Below are 12,333 nucleotides of genomic sequence, written 5' to 3' on the forward strand. Positions count from 1 at the left end.
GTGGAAGTGTCCCTGCCATGGCAGGGATGATCTTTAAGGTCCCTTCCAAGCCAAACCATTTGGTGATTCTGTGGTGTCTAGGTAGGATGATAGAAGAAAATCAATCAGATTAGAACCAAAGTGCACTTCTCTGCATCACAGGGAGCCAGCTGGGGCTCACCATAATGTGGATGTTAAAAAAGCTTTTGAAATCAGAGTGATTTAATTTTTTTTTTCATTTTAGAAGTGGTTTTAAACAATGGTTGAACGAAGAATTGGAAGTGCTCTGAAAGGAGAGGGAGGGAGGAGCGAGGGAATGGAGAAGGGGCAGGATTGATGTTTTAGACTGTCCATTTTTGTCATTTTTGTCATTTTTGTCATTTTTGTCATTTTTGCAGCTCCAGGCTCGCTCCCAGCTGCGGCTGGCAGGGCTCTTCCCCTCAGCCTACTGGTGTGGGCAGGCTCTGGTGGACGTCCCCCTCTTCTGGAGCCTGATGTGCCTCCTGTTCGGGCTCCTGCTGCTCTTCACCCGCATCTGCCCCCTGGAGACCCGTGTTGTGCTGACCCTGGTGAGCTCTGGGCACAACGGGAGCAGCTCCCTGCCCTCACTTCACTGCAGGATTTGGCTTTAGAGTTTATTTGCAATGGGCTTCTTCTTCTTTTCATCTATCCACAGGCACCTCCTGGTCACTGATGTCTCTCTCTCTCTCTCTCCCCAGCTCATTTGCATCTTTGGTTATGGAATATCTCTTGTCCTCTTCGTTTATTTAATGGCCTTCAAATTTCACATGGGGCGAAGCAATCGTTACATTTGGTCTTTAACCTTCATTCTGGTAAGTGAGGAGCGCCTTCACTCTGAAATGTTTGATTTACACACCTTGCCACTTGGGGCTTTATTTCAAATTTACATTAATAAATTTCAGTTTGTATCAATATTAAGCAGAATAAACGGAATCACTGACAAATATCCTGGTTTTTAGCAACAATGCATTCATAATTGAAATAGTTTTTCTGCTTTATTCCAGGTGAATTATGCTGCTTTTATGCACAGTGACCATCATGAAGTACTTTACTACATCTGTATGCTGATTCCTATGTTTCCTCCTGTGGGCTGGATCATGTTCTCTGGACTAGTAAGCAAAACACATCCTACTAAATTCAATAATTATCCTAATGATACAAACTGGCAAAGCCAGAGGCACTTCCCAAATTCCCAGTCAAAAAAGAGAAAGAGGGAAAAGGAAACAGGAGAAGTTCCAGGCTGTTGAGTGAGAGAAGAGGCCGAGATTTGACCTGTTAATCCTTTGTTTGATTGGGGTTTTTTTGGTTTGTTTAGTCACTAAGAGCTGTCACAGTGGCTGTATTTTGGCAGCAAGGGTGGGATGGGAGGGGAAAGTGTTGGAGTGGGAAAGCCAGGAAGGAGGAAGTGAGCTGGGAGAAGGCCAAAGACCTGGGAAGAGAGGAGCAGTGATGGAAAAGCTTGGCTTAACCTGACTGATTTCAGGCCTCTGAATTTCTGTGGCCAAGGAAGCCACAACCCCTTGAGGCAGTAAGAACCAAAGAAAAAAGTGCAGATCAAAGCTCCATTATCCCTTTATCCTGAAGAAAAGCTGAACATCCCCACCTGCCCCACTTGCTCTGACCCTGCCCTCAGACACACTGTGCTGAGGAGTTTTCTAATTGACTCATCTCCTTTTCTTCCAGAATTTCCTCATGTACCATGATTTCAGCATTTTTGAGACCTGGAATTACATCTACATGCCTGTCTTTGCAGTAAGGAGGGACTTGGATTTGCTTGCTTGGGCAGGGGGGACTGTCACTGATGCACTGGGCTTGTAAACTCTCCCCATAAAGAAAGGATGGGTTTTGTAGACAAAATTTCCCACTGAGTGTTGGCAGGGGAGAAAAATCCCAAGAAATCCTGGGCTTGTGCCTGATGTGGCCCTTGGATGCTGCAAAAGTGGGGCAGGGGCTTAAGTGGAGCTCATGCAGAAGGCAGAGACATTTTTAATGAACTGATGATGCCAGTGCTGCTTCTGCAGAAGGATGAGAGGATCTCCCATCCCACAGGATGTCTGCTGGGGTGCAGGTGGATTCTCTGGGCTAGAGCTGCTGTAAGAAATCAAGGCTTTTGCAAATAATCTGCATTTCAGAGAGGAATGTCTGCAAAGCATCAGTTTGGCTCCTTGCCCCTGCAGACCTTTTCAACAGCTGAAATTACTGAGATGGGTTATTACTGCATCCCTTTATAATTGAAATTAACAGGTGTGTTGTTACCTTGTCTCCAGCCAAACCTAATGAGTGTCTGCTTTCCAGCCATACATCCACGCTGTGATTTTTGCTTTCCTCCTGCGCTGTTTGGAGATGAGATACGGAGAAGCAGTCCCAGGGTTTGATCCCATCTTCAGGTGGGTCCCAGGGATTCCTTGTGAGCCATCCCAGCCTGCAGGGTGGGCTTGGAGCTGCACAGCCTCCTGACAGCAGGGGGAAAAATGTATTTTGTGAAAAATGTTTGTCAGCATCTGGATAAAGTTAGTATTTTTAATTTTTTCTGTGTCCTTGAGAGGATAAAAATTGTGATTTCAGCTTTTTTTTTTAAGGTTCATAACTGAAATTTCAGGACATTTCCCTACAGGGGGCTAAATTCTAGTTCTAAATTGAAACAGAAAAAATTTAACTCCTTTTCAAAGGTGTCAGTATTGCTCCAAATAGGATGGAGAATTTCCCTAAATCTTCTTCAGGTTGAGGTTGTCCAAGTGCTCCCTGCTTAACTGTCACCAACATGAATGACCTGAGTCACATGGGAGAAGATTTATAAAAAGTATATTATATTATTTATATTTATTAAAAGATTTATAAAGTATTTAATTACCAAACACTACCAAGTTGGGGGGGTTAAATGCCCAAATTGCTTTGCAAACCTGCCATGTGTATTTTAATTCTCCTTGACCAGATGATTGGCTTGCCTGGAGCAGGGAACCAGTCAATAATTAAAGATGAAGGAAAAGCTGAAGTTGGCCTTTATTTCTCATCCATGCCAGTGAAGTTTAGCTTTTCTTCTCCAGGAATAAATACTTGAGCAAGCAGCATCTGGGGAACAGCTCAGGGATCCTCGTGTGTCCCTCCCAGCTCTGAGCCTGTGAGCTCCCCGAGGGCAAATAAATTTTGGGTTTCATTGGTGCTGCCAGCAAAATAAATTCAAGGGACCACACTTTAAGTGGGAGCCCTGCAATAAATTTAAAACGTGGCAGCACTAAAAGTGTGATCCTCTAAACACATTTTACTGCCCCAGAGGTTTGGGGCTTATCAAAAACACTGATCTGGCAAAATCTGGGCCTGGAAGGGGCCATTTCACAACTCCCTTTCTAATGTTTGTGTCACCAGCTTCAACCTCAGCTGGCAAAAAAGTATTAAATTTTAAAAAAAATAGGGAATTTGATGCTTTGGGGCAATTTTATTTATTTCCTTCCTGCTACTGTGGTGGGTAGTTCAGGCCCCAGTCTGTGCACTGGGAGATAAATTTGAAAACTGTTACCCTTATTTCTAGATATATATGCATTTATGTCCTCTCTAATTATACTGGGGAAAAACTTATAAATGCAAACCTTTTTTTGGAAGGGATTCCCAGTGAAAGCACTCTCTCCTCTGTGGGAAAAGGATTTGTAGAAAATTTTTAAAATTTGACAGAAGATTCACGTAGTGTGTATCTGTGTGTCAACTTTGCTTTAAGAAATATTGACTTAGGAATGTTATAGAATAGGATGGACATTGTTGAGAGAGAGAAACTGAGGTAGAAATAAGTTTTAATCGATGGTTTTGCAAATAAGACTACTTAAGAGAAATAGAATTATGAAAGATGCACTGTAGCAGGATTCACGAGGGGTAATTTTAGATGATTAGACATTTAGATGATTAGATGTGATGTTAAGACATTTCTAATACAGTGTGGTCAAAGTTGATAGGTTAAGAAATGCTTGCAGTGTTTTGTAATTAGGAAACAGTTGGCTTCGATTGTGATGTTGTGAATTATAACATCTGTATGTGGCGGTGATTGCAGGGGTCCCAGGATGAGGGAAGAGATGAGAAAGTTGGCTCCATGTTCAGAAGGCTGATTTCTTATTTTATGATATATATTATATTAAAAACTATACTGAAAGAGTAGAAGAAAGGATTTCATCAGAAGGCTGGCTAAGAATAGAAAAGGAATGAATAACAAAGGTTCAGACTGACCGAGACAGTCTGGACAGCTGGACTGGGATTGGCCATTAATTAGAAACAACCACATGAGACCAATCCCAGCTCCACCTGTTGCATCCCCACAGCAGCAGACAATCATTGTTTGCATTTTGTTCCTGAGGCCTCTCAGCTTCTCAAATCTTAAAGGATTTTTCATAAAACATGTCCGTGACATCTGTATTTTCTCACCCTTCTCATGAGACTGAAAATGGAATAAAAGTTTTTAAAGCACCTCCCAGCTGCCCCATCCGTGGGTCAGAACAGGGCTTAGTCTGACCCTGCTGCCCTCTAGGATCCAGCAGAGAAGAGAGGAGCCCCAGCAGAACAAGGAGCCAGCTGGAGAGGAGCCCCCGGAGGTGCAGGCGGAGCGGGAGCGCGTGTGGGGCGCGCTGGCCTCGCTGCAGCAGGAGCAGGTGGGTCCCAGCCCAGCCCTCTGCACTGCTCTGCACTGCTCTGCTTTCCCTTCTCCATCATCTTCATTCTCCCACCTGCCTCTGCTTTCTTAGCTCATGCACTCAGATGTTGGGAGATCCCTCTGGCTGCCCTGGAGGACTCGAGACCCTCCCAGGAGCCCTGTGCCTTTGATCTTGACCCCTGGAAAAAATTACCAACCTCATATGAGGATTTACAAGCCATGAAAGTTTGAATAGAATGATAGTCAGCTTATCATAAGGTGAAAAGTAGAATTTTAAGGTTTTTAAAATGGGGGCCCAAAGTCCCAATATAGAAGAATTTGCCCTGTCCTTCTTCTTTCTTCTTCCTAGCCTCCATCTTCTAAGTGATGCTAGCACTTGTAGATTAGTTTAGCTAGCACTTTTAGATTAGTTTAAGGTAGAAACTCACTGTCTGACATAGGTGATAAGTATGAAGAAATTATTGTAAATAATGTACACATTGTTTTTAGTATGAAAGACAACACCACCTCAGGCAGGCAGTGTGCCTCGACCCGACCTGCCAGACCTCGGCGAGGCAGAAAAAGAATGTTAGAAATAAGAAATAATAAACAACCTTGAGAATGAGGACAGGAGAATCCTGGGTCCTTCTCCAGCTGCCAGGCTGAGAAAAGAGATTTGTTTGTATCTCAGAGTCACTCTGACCAGCAGAAATCCCGAGAAGATGTGATCTCACCGTCCAGCCCACGGTGGCACCACAAGGACTTTAGCTGGCCCCATTATTTTTATTCCCATCCTGCACATTTTCCTGCTTTGGTTTTTTATTTTTTAACCTCTTGCATAGCTTTTTAATTTAGAAATTTCCTCTTTTTCAGAGTCCTGCTCATTGGGTAGGAGGAGAATTTTTATTTCCCTCTCTGTCTCTTCACAGGACTTGGTTGTTGTCAACGGTTTGCGCAAGGAATACGAAGTCAAAACAGCCACTTCCATCTTTAAGAAAAAGAAGAAACTTGCTGTCAAAAACCTCTCTTTTGGTGTTAGAAAAGGTTCAAGTACTTTTTTGCACTCCCTGTAATATAAATTACTAAAATCTAAAGGGAAGGCCTCATTTGGAGGCAATATTTTTGTTAGAATTTTCTTGTGGGCATTTGGAGCTGACACTCTGGGCTCCTGCATTCAAAGTTTTAATTTATGGGGATAAAACAACCCTTTCTCCTACTGGACTTTTAAATGTTACATAGAACACAGAGGAGAAATCATATTACCAATAAATATTATTAACAGTCGTTGCATATTTGTTCCAGGAGAAATCTTAGGTCTGTTAGGACCCAATGGAGCTGGGAAAAGCACAACTCTGAACATGATTTCTGGAGGTGTAGCAGTGACTGCTGGGGAGGTAGGTGGCTCCTTGGAGCAGCTGCAGAGATGACCTTGATGCATTTATAAATTAAGAATGTGATAAGGCAAGCCAACAGAATCTTCCTACAATCAGGGGATGTATGGATGTTTATGTACAGTTTATGTGTCCTGGATATTTACAGAGCTGAGAAAAAGTGTTGATTTATGCCAAGCATAAATTCTAGTGTTCATCAAAGTCAGTGCTACAGATTTGAGAGTTTGAGCAACAGGAAATCTTCAGCTGACATTGGAAACCCATTGTGAAATGTCTCAAGCCCTGTAAGAATTGTTGACATCTAAAAAAACCCAAAAATAACACTCTCCATAAACAGCCTTGCAAAACCAGGAAATTAAAAACGAATGTGACCAGCGTTGGGCCAGTAACAATCCATCATTAATTACGTGCAGAATGATTAATGGCATGTGCTGGGGGAGGGGAAATGCCATTGCTCTTACCAATTTGGGACTGAAGGTAGGAAATAGAAAAGTATTACTAGGAAAAGACAGAGTGGTGCTGGTAATATCACCCAAAGTGAAAAAACAGATGGAGCAGCATCGCCCTGCTCATGGAGCCCCACAGTGACCACTCCCAAGAGGCTGCTGACCACACAACTGCTTGCCTTGGCCAGCTGGATGGGGCTTGGGGCAACCTGGGCTGCTGGAAGGTGTCCCTGCTCATGGCAGGGGTGGGATGTGCTCTGAGATACCTCCCACCAAAGCACCCTGTGATTGTGTGACACATCCAGAGCCGTGTGTCTGTGCAGGTGCTGCTGGGCTGCTGGAAGGTGTCCATGCCAATGGTAGGGGTGGGATGTGCTCTGAGATACCTCCCACCAAAGCACCCCGTGACTGTGTGACCCTAGATGTGTGACCCTAGATGTGTGACTCTAGATGTGTGACCCCACATCTGGGTGGTGAGCAGCCCTGGCCTGGCAGGAGTGGGAATCTGGGACAGGTTTAACAGGATGGGCTCATCCCACATCTAGAGCTGTGTGTCTGTGCAGGTGCTGCTGGGCTGCTGGAAGGTGTCCCTGCCCATGGTAGTGGTGGGATGAGCTCTGAGATACCTCCCACCAAAGCACCCTGTGACTGTGTGACACATCCAGAGCTGTGTGTCTGTGCAGGTGCTGCTCAGGAGCCAGGATGAAGCCCTGCCATGCCCAGGGTCCCTGGGCTGGTGCCCACAGCAGGACCCGCTCTGGCCACACCTGACAGTGCTGCAGCACCTGGAGGCCTTCACTGCCATCAGGGGAATGAGGGAGGAAGATGCTGCTCTTGCCATCAGCTGGTAGGAAGCCAAATTATCTCATCTGTTGGTTCTCCCTCCCTCCTGAGGTGGGGAGCCTTCCAGCCTGTCTGTTGCCGCTGGAAACGAAGGGATGGGACTGTTTTCAAGCTAAGAAAGATTTATTGCTCAGATAAACACAATCTCAGAGGCCTTGAGATTTTACAGGAGCAAGCATTTGGCCATAGCTCAAGAGTAGTCACAAGTTTCTCCATTACAAGGCAATATAGAACTTTCTAAACCAATGGACGGTTGCCACTCTCCATTTATTTATCATATTATAGAATTTTATTTTGCTTTTCTAATCTATCACATTTGGTTCTGCTGCAGTGCAGATACTTTTCTCTAATGGCTTCTGTCTCACAGGCACACAAATGCTTCTGTTATAACTTCTAAACTCTTAGCTTATTCCATACAACCCCACCCTTATTATAAATCAATCCCCATCTTTTCAATACAGTTTCTCACTTACTTAAGGCATGCTCTCACCGACAACTGTAGAAATATAAGTTGGGGTTTTTTCTGCTTAATATCTGTGTATTGTATTTTTGCATCAATCTAAGCTCCTTCCAAGGCTGTAAATTAAATCCTTCAGTGTCTAGGGAAGTTTCTGTTTTTCTGATTCCCACACCAGCCCAATCACTCTATGATTTTATAGGGTGGGGAAGGGTTTCTCTGTTAACAAAACTGGCTCGTGTGGTTAAGAGACAACATCTTCAATGCCTCTCCCCTTGGAGAGGTGGCTTCTCCTGATGAGGTCTGCTGTTTTATACTGTTCTCAGTCCCTTGCCTATGAAGATTGTAGCCCAAATTTACCTGGGAAAATTCAGAGGAAAAAAAAAATCAAGCTTGTCTCAGTTCATGGCTAGTTGCATGAGTAACACTTCTCTCATTAGCTGCACTGCCTGCCTTGAATTTCTGCAAAAATTCCTCAATTTAACATCCAAGCTAGGAGCAGAATCCCCAGGTAACCCAAGGTGATGGATACCAACCAAAATACGTCAGTGTCTGGTCCCTCAGCACCCCTGACCACAGAGGTTGCACACCAAGATGGTCATTTGAGGCTTTTCCCTTTCCATTCCCCACAGCATAGGAAGGGCCTTGGATCTCCTGAAGCATTTCAAGACCCCAGCAAGGAGTTTATCTGCTGGAGAAGCCAGAAAGGTACGTCCTGAATTTGTCTTTGCTACTTCCCTGAACCCTGCTCGCTCTTTCTTGGACGTGGTGCAGAGGAAACCTTCAGCTGAGTGGGTTCCTGGCATCATTCATTTTCATCAATACCTTTTGAATCCATCCTGGCAGCATTCCCTCCCTCCTCCTCACCCCAGTTTCCCATTCCTCTGCATGGTGTGCTTAATAGTGGTAACCACAAATTGGATTTACAATCACCTCTTCACGCCCCAGCACCTACATCTTCCAGTAAATGGGATGGAAAACCACTTTCACATCTTTGGCAAGCTCAGGAATTCTGGGGAAATCTGATTTTGAGAGATTAAAACATTAACTGAGAACACCTTAAGTGGGATTTTTAAAAATCCCTGTTCCTTTTGTAGTTTGGAATCAAGAGCTTCAGCTTTGAAAAAATACGCAGGGATTAAGGTTCACCAGTTTTGCAGGTAAATTAAGGAGCCCTGACCTGATGTTGTTCCCATTCCAGCTGTCATTTGCTCTGAGCATCCTGGGAGGCCCAGCAGTGATGCTTTGGGACGAGCCCTCCGTCAGCGTGGACCCCAAAGGGCAGCGCCGCATGTGGTGAGCAGCCCTGGCCTGGCAGGAGTGGCAATCTGGGACAGGTTTGACAGGATGGGCTCACCCATCATTGCAGGAACTCTTGGGCAGGCAGAGCTGACAGTGGAGATCTGTCTTTTCCCTTTTTCCCAATGCCCAGGGGATGGGGAGAGCTTGCTGAGCTCCTCACCCAGCTGGCAGCAAGGTCTGTAACATAATGGGCATGGATACAGCCCAAAAAAATGACCCCATCATGGTCATTGATACACCCCAAAAAATGACCCCATCATGGTCATTGATACCCCCCAAAAAATGACCCCATAATGGTCATTGATACACCCCAAAAATGACCCCATAATGGTCATTGATACACCCCAAAAAATGACCCCATAATGTCAATGATACACCCCAAAAAATGACCCCATCATGGTCATTAATAATAACCCCATAATGGTCATTGATACCTCCCAAAAATTACCCCATCATGGTTATTGAAACACCCCAAAAATGACCCCATAATGTCACTGATACACCCCAAAAACGACCCCATCATGGTCATTGATACACCCCAAAAAATGTCATTGATACACCACAAAAAATGACCCCATAATGGTCATTGATACACCCCAAAAATGACCCCATAATGTCATTGATGCACCCCAAAAAATTACTCCATCATGGTCATTGATACACCCCAAAAATGACGCCATCATGGTCATTAATAATAACCCCATCATGGTCATTGATACACCCCAAAAAATTACCCCATCATGGTCATTGATACACCCCAAAAATGACCCCATCATGGTTATTGATACACCCCAAAAAATGACCCCATCATGGTTATTGATAGACCCCAAAAAATGACCCCATAATGGTCATTGATACACCCCAAAAAATTACCCCATCATGGTTACTGGTGCACCCCAAAAATGACCCCATCATGGTCATTAATACACCCCAAAAATGACCCCATCATGGTCATTAATACACCCCAAAAATGACCCCATCATGGTGATTAATACACCCCAAAAAATTATCCCATCATGGTCATTAATACACCCCAAAAAAATCTCAGTAGATGCCGGCTAAACCCATGCATTTGGTACAAAAGACACAAATTTCTGTTTTCTTCAGAGCCAGAGAGGAAAGTGTAGGAAGTCCTCCCTCGAGTCATTCAGGGCTGGTGTTAGCTTTGGTTTTTCATCAGTGCAAAATTTGGAGGGATGCTGACGTGACAAATTACAACATAGCAGTGGCATTCAGATCGCCTCTAAATGAGAAAATTGAAGTCTTTTCTCTGCTTTTTAATAACTTTAAAAAGTTATTTCTAGGGAGGGAGACAGACCAGTGCTGGAGTTCTGGATGCTGAGAATTTTAAACTTTCTGTGCTGCAGGGCACAGACCCACAAGAAAATATTATATTTGACCTGAGGCCGTGGAGAAGGCTTCCAAAATTGATTGATAGCACTGGGATTGTGGGTGTGTAGTTTGAACAGAAGTGTGTGATATCACAGGGTGGAAAACTCAGAGTTTGAGGTTTTAGAATATAGGAATATATAGAGAGCAAGATGGAGGTTTTAGGGTGGAGGCTGCTCCTTCTTCCTCACCTTCTTCTTCATGAGTTTGGGTGGTGTTTTGTAATTGGACAGAAAAGTCTGCACTGCAGACTTCGAGTGATCAGTTATTGGCTTAAAAGTGAAAATCATTTAGGTGTGATTCTTTAATTGGGTAGTTTGACCTTAAAAGACCTTGTAGAGAAAGACATCTAGCCGTTGTGTAGCCTGTTGGTAGAATTCTGTAGAACTCATGACTTTTAATATCGATAAGGAACAACAAACATCTAAACCCGAACGCGAAACACCATCTCTAGCGCTCCAACCCCCACCTTGGCAGAGGCAGAAAAAGAAACCAGGAGATTTTCTGTGGCTGTTCCCAGGAAGTGACTGTGATCCCTCTGTTGCCAGGAGGATGATGGAGGCCTCCACGAGGAGCAGGGAGAGGGCGGCCGTCCTCTGCACGCAGTCCCTGCCCGAGGCGGCGGCGATGTGCGACCGCGTGGCCGTCCTGGCGTGCGGCCGGCTCCGGTGGGCACGGCACCGGGGGGCTGGGCTGGGCTGGGCTAGTTTGGAGTTAGTCTGGGTTATTTGGGGGTTAATCTAGTGGTTGGGGTTAGTTTGGGGGTAGTCGGAGTTAGTTTGGGGGTAGTTTGGGGGTAGTCTGGGTTAGTATGGGGTTAGTCTGGGAGGTTGGGGTTAGTTCGGGGTTAGTCTGGGAGGTGGGGTTAGTTTGGGGGTAGTTGGGGTTAGTTTGGGGTGGGAGTTGGGGTTAGCTTGGGAGTAGTCGGGGTTAGTTTGGGGTTAGTCTGGGTTATTTGGGGGTTAATCTAGTGGCGGGGTTGGTTTGGGGGTAGTCGGGGTTAGTTTGGGATTAGTCTGGGAGTTGGGGTTAGTTTGGGAGTAATCAGGGTTAGTTTGGGGTTACTCTGGGAGTTGGGGTTAATTTGAGGGTAGTCGGGGTTAGTTTGGGGTTGGTTTGGGGATTGGGTTAGTTTGGGGTTAGTCTGGGAGTTGGGGTTAGTTTGGGGGTAGTCAGGGTTAGTTTGGGGTTAGTCTGGGAGTTGGGGTTAGTTTGGGGGTAGTCAGGGTTAGTTTGGGGTTAGTCTGGGTTATTTGGGGGTTAATCTAGTGGTTGGGGTTAGTTTGGGAGTAGTCGGGGTTAATTTGGGGTTAGTTTGGGGGTTGGGGTTAGTTTGGGGGTAGTCGGGGTTAGTTTGGGGTTAGTCTGGGCGTTGGGGTTAGTTCGGGGTTATTTTGGGGCTAGTTGGGGTTAGTTTGGCTTTGTTGGGGCTTGGGGTTATCTTTGGGTTAGTTTAGGGTTATTTTGGGGTTAGTTTGGGGGTAGTCGGGGTTAGTTTGGGGTTAGTCTGGGCGTTGGGGTTAGTTTGGGGTTATTTTGGGGCTAGTTGGGGTTAGTTTGGCTTTGTTGGGGGTTGGGATTATCTTTGGGTTAGTTTAGGGTTATTTTGGGGTTATTTTGGGGTTAGTTTGGCTTCATTGGTGGTTGGGGTTAGTTTGAGGTTTGGGTTAGTTTGGGGTTAGTTTGGTTTAGTTTGGGCTTAGTTTAGGGTTAGTATGTGTTCATTTGGGGTTAGTTTGTGTTCGTTTGGGATTAGTTTGGGTTAGTTGGGGTTAGTCTGTGTTAGTTTGGGAGTTGGGGTTATTTGGGTTAGTCTGGGCCAGTTTGGGGTTAGTTTGGGTTAGTTTAGGGTTAGTTTGGGGGTTGGGGTTATTTTGGGGTTAGTCTGGGTTAGTT

General features: G+C 45.0%; 1 protein-coding gene across 1 annotated transcript in view; it reads left to right on the plus strand.

The window, feature by feature from the left end:
- Positions 1-12,333, plus strand: part of LOC311161268 (ATP-binding cassette sub-family A member 9-like) — a 33,746-nt gene that overhangs the window by 20,312 nt on the left and 1,101 nt on the right. The window contains exons 24-35 of the mRNA XM_084218690.1: positions 378-548; positions 699-812; positions 1,005-1,112; positions 1,684-1,752; positions 2,296-2,387; positions 4,508-4,628; positions 5,539-5,653; positions 5,912-6,003; positions 7,130-7,293; positions 8,379-8,454; positions 8,948-9,042; positions 10,986-11,105. Of these exons, the coding sequence (XP_084074816.1) occupies positions 378-548; positions 699-812; positions 1,005-1,112; positions 1,684-1,752; positions 2,296-2,387; positions 4,508-4,628; positions 5,539-5,653; positions 5,912-6,003; positions 7,130-7,293; positions 8,379-8,454; positions 8,948-9,042; positions 10,986-11,105 (1,337 nt within the window). The remainder of the gene's footprint in view (positions 1-377; positions 549-698; positions 813-1,004; positions 1,113-1,683; positions 1,753-2,295; positions 2,388-4,507; positions 4,629-5,538; positions 5,654-5,911; positions 6,004-7,129; positions 7,294-8,378; positions 8,455-8,947; positions 9,043-10,985; positions 11,106-12,333) is intronic.

This window comes from Fringilla coelebs (genome assembly GCF_963513975.1).
Source record: "Fringilla coelebs genome assembly, chromosome: 19".
NCBI classification, from domain to species: Eukaryota; Metazoa; Chordata; class Aves; order Passeriformes; family Fringillidae; genus Fringilla; species Fringilla coelebs.